This window comes from Camellia sinensis, unplaced genomic scaffold, assembly GCF_055761805.1.
Source record: "Camellia sinensis isolate YWXY unplaced genomic scaffold, ASM5576180v1 Unanchor1, whole genome shotgun sequence".
NCBI classification, from domain to species: Eukaryota; Viridiplantae; Streptophyta; class Magnoliopsida; order Ericales; family Theaceae; genus Camellia; species Camellia sinensis.
The window spans coordinates 16,020,001-16,032,522 of record NW_028128987.1 but is presented as its reverse complement, the minus strand read 5'-3'; the positions used below and the strand labels follow the sequence as shown (position 1 = coordinate 16,032,522).

At 35.8% G+C, this 12,522-nt stretch overlaps 2 protein-coding genes and 1 pseudogene across 3 annotated transcripts in view; 1 reads left to right on the top strand and 2 right to left on the bottom strand.

Annotated features, from left to right (window-relative positions):
* Window positions 1-696: 696 nt before the first annotated feature.
* LOC145814285 (uncharacterized) lies at window positions 697-3,970 on the top strand (annotated as a pseudogene). The gene is made up of 8 exons (XR_014357622.1): window positions 697-1,296; window positions 1,720-1,810; window positions 1,932-2,071; window positions 2,188-2,431; window positions 2,527-2,649; window positions 2,738-2,920; window positions 3,038-3,242; window positions 3,334-3,970. The product of XR_014357622.1 is annotated as an uncharacterized LOC145814285 (transcript).
* A 1,500-nt stretch (window positions 3,971-5,470) lies between these two features.
* LOC145814284 (uncharacterized) lies at window positions 5,471-6,885 on the bottom strand. The gene is made up of 2 exons (XM_082910929.1): window positions 6,246-6,885; window positions 5,471-5,732 (listed from the first exon to the last, which is right to left on the bottom strand). The coding sequence occupies exons 1-2, from the start codon at window positions 6,614-6,616 to the stop codon at window positions 5,630-5,632; spliced, it is 474 nt and encodes a 157-aa protein (XP_082767055.1). The 5' UTR covers window positions 6,617-6,885; the 3' UTR covers window positions 5,471-5,629.
* A 1,685-nt stretch (window positions 6,886-8,570) lies between these two features.
* Window positions 8,571-12,522, bottom strand: part of LOC145789074 (serine/threonine-protein kinase TOUSLED-like) — a 14,343-nt gene continuing 10,391 nt past the window's right edge. The window contains exons 12-16 of the mRNA XM_082910630.1: window positions 10,129-10,226; window positions 9,738-10,004; window positions 9,587-9,641; window positions 9,226-9,387; window positions 8,571-8,964 (exon numbers count right to left, since the gene is read on the bottom strand). Of these exons, the coding sequence (XP_082766756.1) occupies window positions 9,798-10,004; window positions 10,129-10,226 (305 nt within the window). The 3' untranslated portion in view covers window positions 8,571-8,964; window positions 9,226-9,387; window positions 9,587-9,641; window positions 9,738-9,797. The remainder of the gene's footprint in view (window positions 8,965-9,225; window positions 9,388-9,586; window positions 9,642-9,737; window positions 10,005-10,128; window positions 10,227-12,522) is intronic.

The following is a 12,522-nucleotide window of genomic DNA, read 5'->3' as shown; positions in this document are numbered from 1 at the left end:
TTTGACTTTTTGTTTGTTTGTTTGTTTGTATGCGCACGCCTATATGTATCTTATTTTTCAACAGAACTTGTTTTTAAACCACTTTTTTTTTCTTTTTCTTTTTTTTCTTTTTTTTTGGGGGGGGGGGTGTTCTACTCTACTATGTTGAATGCAGTTTTTTTTTTTTTTCTTTGTTTTGTTCTTTGACTTTCTCTTTCGCTCATGTTCATGTTCCAATTCTTTACATACATGTGTAACATGTACACATTTCGTATTATAGGTTTCAATGTATCTTGTGTGTGTCATATTTTTCATCAGAATCACTCTCAATTATATAAAACACACAAGTCATAACAATTTTAAAATTTTCACTCTTTTTTTTTCCTTCAAAAATGCTCATATGGTTATCTGCTCTAGTAAATAACTCTCATTACAATTTTGAAGTTTTGTCATGCTACTCATTTTGTTAATTGCCCTAGTTAATAACTGCTAATAATTTTTAAATTCAACCCATTCCTCTCATTTATCAAATTGCCAAAAAAATTATATGTAAAATTGTAAATCCGCTGCATTTGCGCCTTTTTTCTTTTCTTTCTTCATCAGAATTACTTTTTTCTCCTTCTTCTTCAGATCAGGGCTTTTTTTTTTTTTTTGTGTGTGTGTGTGTGTGTGTGATATTTGTTTGCATACACCAAATTGCAAAAACAAAAACAAAAACAAAAAAATTCTCATTCATCAAATCACCAAAAATTAGATTAAATGCATCACGTTTGCACCACTGTCATTACATTCTTTCACTCCCATCCAATTGATCAATATGAATCTTGATTTTATGTTTTTGACTTTAGAAAGTGAAACAAGTTTGTGAATTACAACAATGGCACCAAAGGTCTCAATTCTTCCCCAAGTGGGATTCCTATTCATATTATGCCTATGGACAGCCATGGCAGAACCAAAATCAGAACACACCAAATACAAGGACCCCAAACAGCCCCTTAACATTCGAATCCGTGACCTCATGAACCGGATGACTCTAGCCGAGAAGATTGGGCAGATGATACGGATAGAAAAGGCCAATGCCACCCATGAGAAGTTGAGGGATTATGCATTTGGTAGCATACTAAGCGCTGGAGGAAGCGTTCCTCGTAATGAGGCCTCTGCCGAGGACTAGGTCAACATGGTGAATCAGTTTCAGCGAGGTTCGCTCTCAAGCCAGCTTGGAATTCCCATGATTTATGCAATCGATGCAGTGCACGGACACAACAATGTCTATAAGGCCACAATTTTCCCACATAACATTGGTCTTGGAGCAACAAGGCAAGTACTTTTTAAAATCTAGTTGATGATGAGGATGATGATGATGACGATGATGATGATGATATTGATTCATTTTTCTGCATATTTGTGAGTAAATATGTTTGTTACGTTTGTTATATGCATTAAGTGCTCAATTGGGCATATGGGTTTTAATTTGTAGGTATCAAACACATTGAAGAGTCAGGTTGAACAAAACAATTTAACTAATCATGTGGAAACATACTAGCTATGTGTAGACTTATTTGGTGCAGCTCTTAGCAAGTTAAAAACTAATAATCAGATGCAGAAGTTCAAAGCACATCTCTCTATTTTCAACAATTATCTTATTTAAGTTATTTCTGCCTCAAAAATTGTAAGCAGGAGCTACATCAAATATTTTGTCACAGTGTGTACAATTGTATTGATAGACTCGTCATGTTGCAGGGATCCAGAACTTGTGAAGAGGATTGGTGTTGCCACTGCTCTTGAAGTTAGAGCTACTGGCATTCCTTATGCGTTTGCACCATGCATTGCGGTATGCATACATGCATTCAGATCCAGAAACCAATGTTCCCAAATATAATAGCTTCTCAGACTAGTGGAATTGCAAAAAATAAAATCTAATGTTTGATCCTAAAAAAACATTTATAAAACAGGTATGCAGAGATCCAAGATGGGGTCGTTGCTATGAAAGCTATAGCGAGGATCACAAAATTGTACAAGCAATGTCTGAAATGGTAATCGGTTTACAAGGGGAGAACCCTATTCGAAAGGGTGTTCCTTATGTTGGTGGAAAGTAAGCCTATCTTGGGACCTAATTGCTTGTTTTTTCGATAATTTGTTATTGATATTCGCGCACCATAAATATTTCACGCTTACATAATTCCCAATTATTCTTTCAATCTTATAAAGGGATAAAGTTTTGGCTTGTGCAAAACACTTTGTGGGTGATGGTGGCACAGTCAAGGGAATCGATGAAAACAGCACCGTGACTGACTGGCACACGTTGCTAAGCATTCACATGCCTGCATACTACAACTCCATCATTAACGGCGTGGGAACAATCATGGTGTCTTATTCGAGCTGGAATGGAGTGAAAATGCACGCTAATCGTGATCTAGTTACCGGGTTCCTCAAGGACACCCTTAAATTTAGGGTATATTCAGTAGTATTTTGATGAAACGAAAACACTGCTAGTTCATAATAGTTCAAAAAAGTCAGTTCTAACTAGTTATTTGTTAAAATTTTTAGGGTTTTGTCATCTCTCATTATCAAGCTATTGACAAGATCACCACTCCGGTCCTTGCAAATTACACATACTCTGTGGAAAAGGGAATTCTAGCGGGCATTGACATGGGTAGTAGTCTCTTCTACGTAGAAACAATACTTTCTAATAAGTGAAAATGAGTTCTGACTTTGAAGCCAACGTTGCTCGGGTTTTTTTTTTTTTTTTAATTTATAGATCATGGCCATTTCCAACTATACGGACTTCATTGATATCATGACATCCTTAGTTGAAAAGAATATTGTCCCCATGAGTCGTATTGATGATGCTGTCAAAAGGATTTTGAGGGTCAAGTTTGTTATGGGCCTTTTTGAGAATCCATTGGCGGATTTTAGCCTAGTTAATCATCTTGGAAGTCAGGTTAGTGAACTAATAATTCGCACTTTATTTCTCCCTTTATTTGTTAAATGTTTTTGAACTATTCTTGTCTTCGATACGATAAAAAACAAAACAAAACAATAACCATTAATAGAACAGGCTCGTAGAGATTTAGCAAGGGAAGCCGTGAGGAAATCACTCGTGCTCTTGAAGAACGGGAACAATGGAGAAAGTCCCTTGCTTCCTCTCCCCAAAAATGCAGAAAGTATCCTAGTTGCCGGTAGTCATGCAAACAATTTGGGTCTTCAATGTGGTGGTTGGACTATTACTTGGCAGGGGATGAGTGGCAACAAGCTAACTACCGGTATCCTAATTGTCAATTTCAAGATTTATGTTCTTTGAAAATACTTTTATTTTAGTTTTTTAACAAGAGATTATCATCTTATAATGGATAGGAACTACCATCTTAGACGCCATCAAAGCTGCAGTCAGCTCAAACACACAAGTTGTCTACGAGGAGAACCCCGATGGAAATTTTGCCAAGTCCAAAAACTTTGACTATGCAATTGTTGTTGTGGGAGAGCCACCTTATGCTGAGTTTCATGGAGACAACTTGAACTTGACGATTCCTAAACCCGATCCTGACACAATTACCAACGTATGCGGGAGTGTAAAATGTGTTGTCGTCCTCATCTCTGGCCGGCCTCTTGTGATCGAGCCTTACCTCCCCTCCATTCATGCTCTTGTTGCTGCGTGGCTACCAGGAAGTGAAGGCAAAGGCGTGACTGATGTACTTTCCCAGACTTGGCTCAAGAATGTGAATCAACTCCCAATGAATTTTGGGGATCCACATTATGATCCACTCTTCCCCTTCAATTTTGGATTGACCACTAATCCGATGTAGGCTACATATAGCGATTTGAGCTCTTTTTTCGTTCACGGATGCAAAATTGGACTAGTTGTAATTTTTTGTTTTTGTTCTAGACTTGACGTTGAATGTGCAAGAACAATCTAACTAGAAAATCATTCAAAACTTTATCGAATAACCAATTTTTGTTGAAGAAGCTATTGAGTCAATTACAAAATGTACTAGTTTGAAAGGCTAGTTGGATTTTCCCTAGGGTTGGTAAGGCGAAATGAGGCCACCCGAGCTCATTCCCTTCTCTTCCTGGTCCCAAAGCAGTGTAGTCCTTGCTGAAGAATTTGGGCTTCTTGTTATGCTACTTTAACTATCTAAATTAACATGAGTCACTAGATCTAGATAAGATAAAATTACGATCATTAAATGAGTAATGATTAAAACAATATTTGAAAATCAGGGTGGATTCTCAAAAAACAAGGTATTTTAAAGTAATTTTTGAAGGGAGAAAAATGGTATCAACTTACCACTCCATCTACTAATAAGCTTAGTTTGGATGGTAAGAAAATATAATTTTGGATTCTCATAATTCAACTATTTGAAACAAATTGAAATGGAAAATGAAAGTGACTCCTATTACTTAAGTTAAAAGTACTTTCTCAAACTATAGGAAACTCGTGCCCATAAGCCCTACGATAATCTCACATTTCTAAAAGAATATGAATCCCTTGAGAATAAATTTTATAATATTTGAAATTTTATTATTTTTTATATGAATTTTTTAATTAAACCAAGTGCTCAAATAACATTAACATAATTAATTTTATTATTAATAATGAGATTAATTTGTGACAACATTGACAGATATTTATGTTTGGCAAGTAAGTGTGGCCCTCGCCTTGTTTGGTGGAGTTTTTTTTAAGTTCAAAACTAATAATTAGAAAGCAGAAGCTAAAAGTACATGTACCCTAATTTCTAAATAATCAGCTTATTTAAGTTATTTCTATCTAATAAACTATAAGTAGAAAGTTGCACCAAAACAATTTGGCACAAACTCCCAAATCAAAATAAGCTATAATCATCTCCAAAAACTATAACAAACAGTCGTGAAGCTTTTTTTAAGTTAAAAGCTGATAATCAGAAAGTAGAAACTAAAAGCACCCCTACCCCAACTTTCAAATAATCAGCTTTTTTCAACTTATTTAAGTTATTTCTGTCTAATAAGCTATAAATAGAAACTGCACCAAACAATCTGGCACAGACTCTCAAATTAAAATAAGCTATAATCACCCCGTGCCTCATATTGAACACAAATGTCCAACATTCAATGAACATCATTTAACACCTTTTATTTTTAAGGGTAAAATTATACTGATCTTCTTGAGAGAAAGTATATCATATTGAACACAAATGGTCCAACATTCAATGAACATCATCTAACACCTTTTATTTTTAAGGGTAAATTATACTGATCTTCTTGAGAGAAAGTATATCGAACCAAATAAATTTGGTATAATTATACTAAATCTCCTTAAAATTTTAATTTACTTAACATTCAGTCTCCTTTTCATCAGTAATTTGTTACAAGTATAAATAAATAAAAAAATTATATTATCATCTCTTATATATTAAATTATATGTTTTATTCTTGTTTATTCTGCGTCTACAAATTATCTGAATTAATTTTGATTACTTTGGTTTTACTAAAAGAAAAATCAATAATTATACTAAACTTATGAAGTGAAGTTTATTGTATTTTTTTAAACCTCACATGATAAAAACCACAAATGTAAAATACAACAAAGAATCATTTAAAAAATTAAAAGAAGACCATACGAATCCCCATGAAAATTCACGTATACATTGAATATATAGTAAAACAATGAAGTGAATCAATCCTCAAGATCCAAGGGCTTGAAATATTTGCCATCTATGAGATAAGTACCAATGGTGAGACGAACTGCCCATACATCTTTTGGCTTTCTTGACACAATTCTGCATATAATAGGCAAATAATTGAGGTAAATAGGCACAATTGAGGTAAATAGGCACAATTTTTTTTTATTTTTTATTTTTTTTCACTTCTCATTTCACAATCAATAAAGCTACTAACTCATAATTTTTACCATGAATTTTACCCAGAATTGGATAAGAATGATTATGTCACGAAAGATGACAACGGGTCAGATATTTTTTAGAATTCGCACATGAATTCTTAATTTTAAACTCATTAGTGGTACAATTTCATATTTTATTCTAATCACGATAATTTTAACTTTTATACCCCTATAATTTATCCTACCATATCAATGTTTTCCTAAATTTTTTTTATAGTTGAATTAGAACAAATACAATGGTGTCAGATAATTTTGTCATTATGGTAATGATTAAGTTTAAATGTGAATTTGAAACAGAGAAATATACAATATGGAGACAGAGAACCCTTGACATGGAAAGATATAAATGGAGAGAGAGGGAGAGAGAGAGAGAGAGAGAGAGAGGGAGTACCTGCCAACATCGCCAGGGTTGACCAAGCCAGAATTAAGCCTGAGACAAGGAACAGCGGTGGCAGTTTTGATCATTTTGGGAGCTTCTGTTACTATAATTGGAGACCCTATCTCCAACCTCCTTGATTTCCTTCTACTTTCTTCTGATGATGATGATGATGAAGATGAGTAGTCTTTTAATTCAGATTTAATGGAGAATATTGATACTCCGACTAGTACTACATTCTTCTTCTTCGGCTGCCTTGGATTGCAATTCTTGAATTCCACAAATGAATCCTCGTTACGATGCTTCAAATACTGTGGAATCCACCACGCTGATAATGATGATGATGATGATGATGAGGTGGCCGCACAAGATAATGAAAACGCCATCACACACACACACACACACACACACAGAGTAATATATTTCTTCAGGAACTAGGAGATGACGCTTTTTTATATGTGGTTCACACTCAACTATTTTCATAATTTTAATATAGGAAACAAGTCACATTTTATTTATTTTTCTAAGGAATATATAGTTTTGGAGAAAATTCAACTTGTTTACCAATTTACTATTTTAATTATTTTTTTATTTTTTATAAAAAAAATAATATGATAATTTTTAATAATTTTTAAATTTTTTACCTACAAACTCCAGTCTCCAAACGGATACACAGTGAGCAAGTTAATTAGCCGCCATTATTGATAATGATTCATTGTTAAAATTTGATCATTGAATTAACTATTGATCAACCATTGGATAATGGCTGGATGAAAAAATAGATATTACACAAGATCAAGATCCAATTAGTAGCCCCTGCATATTTGCTTATTTGTTTTTTTTAAGACAAAAATTTTGTAAGAATATAGGAATTCCAATTATAAATAAGGAAAATTTGATGAAAAATCATGTTTCATAGACTTCTAATAGATCCAGTGTATATTCTTATATTCCAATTAATTCTTAGATTTTGAAAGAGTTGGCCTAATAAATTCATATTCCATTTGATATTTTTTGTGGATATGAATATTCCTTTCAAGTTTGGTATGTATTGAGTTTCTATTGTAATATATATGTTCTACCATATATGTAAGATAATTAGATAGTGAATATGTAAGAGTTGAGAGAGAGAAAAGGGGTTTATATCAAATATGTTAGATCGGCCATGGAGATAATGGTGAACTCGCAGGAAACGATGGTAGATCGGTGATAAATAATCTTTTTTTGCCATTGAACAATCGGAACAATTGGTTTTTGATATCCCATATATATAGGTGTGAGAGAAAGAACGAGAGTTTATCTATAATAATTCAAAGAAATCAAACATTGTAAACCAACGATGAAGATAACTCGCTGAAGAATTGATTTTACTTGTTTCAGTTACAATTTCAAAAGCTAGAATGAGTATTCTCAAAACCCTACTCGCACTATCTAGGGAAGGCATTGTCAAAACCTAGTAATCATCTTCCTTTTCTCACCACAATGCTTCAAGCCTACCATAATTCACTTTCCACTTCTTTTGGGTTTTAATCTGTACCCTCAATCCTACATTGGTCACTAATTTTTCAATTATATTAATTAACGCTCTACACTTACGATTAAGTTGTAATGTTAACTTTCATAAACCGTCATTATATAAACTGACAAAAAATGTTAATATAATGCACACGCAACAATCTCTTTTAAGTGCCACATAAGTACTTTTTGTCCACCAATGTAACGGTGACACATGGAAGGTAAACTACAGAGCAGCAAAATGTAATTAATCCGGATCGATTTAGTTTGATTTTAAGGCGGATCAAAACGTAAAACGGTCTTCATGATTATCATAATTTAGAAACTAAACCTAACCATAAAACTTTTGAAACGTAATCAGTACAACCCTGCAAAACTAGTTTGGTTCTGCAATATAAAATTCATTTGTATATCTATACTAATTCTACCAACAAAAACATCAAAAATACATACATATCATAATAAGCATACATACTCTCAAAATCAACTTTTATAAAATGTGCAATGATAACATCAAATTCTTCATATAATATATCAAGTACTGTATAAAAGCAATTTCTAATAATCTATGGAATGTAAAAAAAACCATATAAATAGGAAATGGTTCGATTTGGTTCTTTTGAACCTTAATCTGGGAATTAAACCATAATCAACTAGACCACTGGTCCAGATAGGTCCGTTCTACTAGTTTTTTTATTTTTATTTTTTAAAACCCCTAATAAAAGAAGCCTCTTTCGTGATGGTAAGCTGAACTTTTATAAGTGATTTGAGTAATGGTATCACTAAAACACAAATTGGGCAAAAATTAAATAAAACAAACAAACGAAAAAAACAAACTTTCAATTGAGTCTACTCCATATTTTTCCCTCTTCTTCATAGAAAAAGGTACAACCATTTGCAGCAACAAACAAAACAATAAGAACACAAATTATATAAAAAGAATATCCGAAACCCTATTTTTTGGGCAAGAAGAGCAGGGAGGGGAATAACAAAAGCTTTACAACTATACAAAATCCCCTGCAAGTACTGTGGTTCTTCTTCTTAATTCAGAACTTGATTGAGGAAAAACTTCTTTTACCTTCCCGCTCAGGCCTACGACCCTTAGGCTAGTCGGTAATCATGTTCACTTCTTTGTGTATCTAAGATACAAATCTTGAGCAACAGTCAACACATCTGGCCTCTCTGCTTGATTATATGTTAAACATCGCCGAATAAAATCCTGCAGAAAATCAAAGAGATGTGAGGAATTGTATTGAAGAAACTAGCATACTTCCTGAGCAATTTGCCATGTCAAAGAAAACTATTTTTTTTTTTTATTTCTCCGTTCCCTTCTTCTTGTCTTTATTTTTATTTCTACCTTTTCTGCCTTTTTCTTTTTTCTTTTTCTTTTTTTTACTTTGGTTGGAAACAGGACACCAAAAAAAAAAAAAAAAAATTACTAATCCAAATGAGTGGCAATGAACAAATTGGAAGAACCCACCTTCGCTTCATTTGAGACAGCAGGTCTGGAAGGGAATTCCACCTTGCGAGCTTTGATAATAGTATCTTCGCGTAAAATTCGCTCTTGTGACTGGTCATGCCCAAAAGGACGTCTGCCAAACAGCATTTGGTAAAGTAGAATACCAGCCGACCAAACATCAACCTATTTTGCCAAAAAAAAATATAATGTTAGGAATAACCTTAGCCTAAGAAAATGAACTGTTAAATTGAGCATGTGAAACACAGAAATCATTAACACTTCCATCTAAAGTGAAGATACTTCAAAGGGGACAACTATTAGGTATCGGGATGCATTGAAAATATAGTCCTCACAAATGAAAATATAGTTTGATTTCACTGACCTTAGAAGATATGAGAGGCGTCTTGCTTAGCTCAAAGCATTCCGGAGGCAGATACCTGAATTTACAGGACAAGAAATGATCAATTGACTGCTAAATTAGCAACAGGTAAGAACATATAGAAAGCGGAAAGAGGAAAGGTACAGAAAAATACAAATCAAAGCTTAAAACCAAGAAGCTGTCTTTGGATGGTACACAGTGAATATGTTCTAACTCATAAATGATAAATGGAATTAGGGAAAGAAAAAAAAATAGTAAATTTGTATATTAAGGATTCAAAATAAAGAATTGGGAGTGGGGGAGAGAGGGATGGGGATAGAATGACACTTCCATCCTCATCTCGTATACGTTTCATTTCACGTATAAGCCTTCCCTTCTCTAGTTCATATCGATCCCTCTCGCACATAACGGTCTCTTCCTCCTGAAGGACATCCATGGCTCAATGAGATAAGTGTTCTTTTTTTTTTTTGCCCCGGCCCCCCTTTTGTGTCTTTAGTTGGGTGGGGATGGGGATAGAATGACAATTACAAAAAATAGTAACTTACACGCTTGATGCTGGCTAGACAGGATTTGTAGATCTCATCCTGCATAAGAATATCATCTTCCTGAGACCCTGTTTCAGCATCTATTACATCTCCCTTATCTTCAATGAATGATCAACACGGTTAGTGTTCAGAATTTTGCTAAATGACTTACACATGATAACAATTGGGAGTGGGGGAGAGAGGGATATACTAAGAACTTCTTAAATTTGTATATTAAGGATTCAAAATAAATAACAAAACCTTAAACTACCACGATGCAATTATATGCATACAGCAGTGTCTCAAGCCCAGAAAGTGGACAGCCAAATATAATGACATGGCATTGACAATAGGATCAGATTTGAAATGACTCAGAAACCAAGTCAAAAGAGTGATTCACATAGTACAACAGGATCAGCAGACTCAGCACTCTATTAAATTTTTATTATTTTTATTTTTGGCTTTAGATACAGAAACACCAGAAAGTGTCGAGGTAAAATCAAATGCAAGTGCAGTAAATAACAGAGGTCCCAACTAAGGCAAAAACCTATCTTGTAGACATCCCATGTAGAATCTACACATGACATGATAGAAAGGGAGTAACATCCTTTTTTTCTTGTTGGGGGGGGGGGGGGGGGGGTGGTTTAAATAACTAAGCATCATGTGCTTCAACTCATGGCTCAGCCTCTCCTCATCCTGAGAAGTACACATAACACATCTAATGCTAGGACTTTGTATAGAAAGGCACTGAAGGAGACCACATCATGTAACCTAGTTCTTCCTTGGAATGCCACATCGAGGTGTTGACCTTGGGCAAACAAAAAATGAGCAGTTCTCAATGTTACACGGTTTAGACCATGTAAAATGGTATAAGAACCTAAGTACCTAGTGATGGGTAGGGTGCATCCTTGGCCTACACGTGGCAGGTGCTGCCGAGTGAGCATGCTCAACCCCAAAAGCTAGCTTTTGAGGTGAGGGTGACACTTGCATATTGCACATTATTTTTGTACCCAATCGATGAGGGACTTCGTTTCACACTCAATAGTGTAGAAATTTAATGTATAAATAGAAATGATTGTATTATTGATTGTTTGATTTTGATATTTATTACAATGATTCATGATTCCTATATATAGAAGAGGGTGAGTGTGTAGTAGGTAAGGAGTAGGTGAAGTGGAGGTGGTAGTGGTGTAGTGGGTTAGGTTTAGTGGAGTAGGTGAGGTGGTAGTGGTGTAGTGGGTTAGGTTTAGTGGAGTAGGTGATAGGTTTTAACAGCCCCCCGCAAACTCAAGGGGGATAGGAACTAGCCAACTTGAGTTTGGAGAGAGTAACAAAACAAGAAAATAGACGAATACATAAAAGAAAAGAGGATAGGAGACACTGTATGGTCGTGTCAGACCGATGGTGAAGACACTGTATGGTCGTGTCATAACGTTGTAGAGGACACTGGATGGTTGTGTCAGACCGATGTAGAAGACAGTTTATGGGGTCATGTCGGACCGTTGTAACAGACAATGTTGTGATAGTTGTTGTGACAGTTTACGGAGTCTTGCTGGACCCTTGTAGAAACTAACCGAAATCAATGTCGGGACAGTTTACAGAGTCTTGTCGGACCCCTAAAAAGTCGCACCCTCAAAAGGTGTGCCCAATCTATCAAAAGGCGTGCCATCAAAAGGCGTGCCCAATCCATAAAAAGGCGTGCCATCAAAAGTTGCGCCCTCAAAAGGCGCGCCCACTTCATCAAAAGTCGTGCCCGACAGAAAGCGTCGAGCCATCAAAAGTTGAGCCGGAGACGCGGCGAGGCACGTGAGCGACAGAGCGGCGTGTCGGCCGCGTCGTCAGTGTCAATATAAACCAATGCGGAGGCGGTGGAAACCAAACCAGACTGAAACCTCTGAACTTGTCATTCTGAAACAATCTGTAAATACTCTGTATCCAACCCTTCTCGGAAACACTCAGCAACCCAAAAAACATGGCCTCTTCTTCCCGTTCAGCTACCCAGAACATGGCCTCTTCTTCCCGTGGTCTGCTCACTCTCTTTCCCGACCTCAACGAGTCAACAGGAGAGATAACTGGTGCGGTGGCCCGTGAACCTCAACCAAACACCTCTGGTTTTGCTCCGTTGAACTTTCCGATGCGGTCGGTGGAGCAAAAAATGGCAGTGCAAACGGACATTGAAGCCAATCAGTATACTTTGAAGTCCTGTGTGGAGACGATGACGGCAGTCACAAACTTGTCGCACCGGCTGCAGAGTAGGACAAATGAGGTGCAGCATTTAAACAGCCAACTGGCTCTGCTCCAGCGCATGTATAAGGATGCGCGAGCAGAGATAAGTGTGCTGAAGGCGGAAAACAAGGAGCTGAAGCGGAAGGCTACCGTGATGTTCCGATTTGGAGGTCCACCATATGCTGTAGT

Coding starts and splice junctions, on each gene's coding strand:
- LOC145814284 (XM_082910929.1), bottom strand. CDS start 6,616: ATGGCGTTTTCATTATCTTGTGCGGCCACCTCATCATCATCATCATCA. Junction 5,733..6,245: donor AACCCTGGCGATGTTGGCAG/GTACTCCCTCTC, acceptor TATTATATGCAG/AATTGTGTCAAGAAAGCCAA.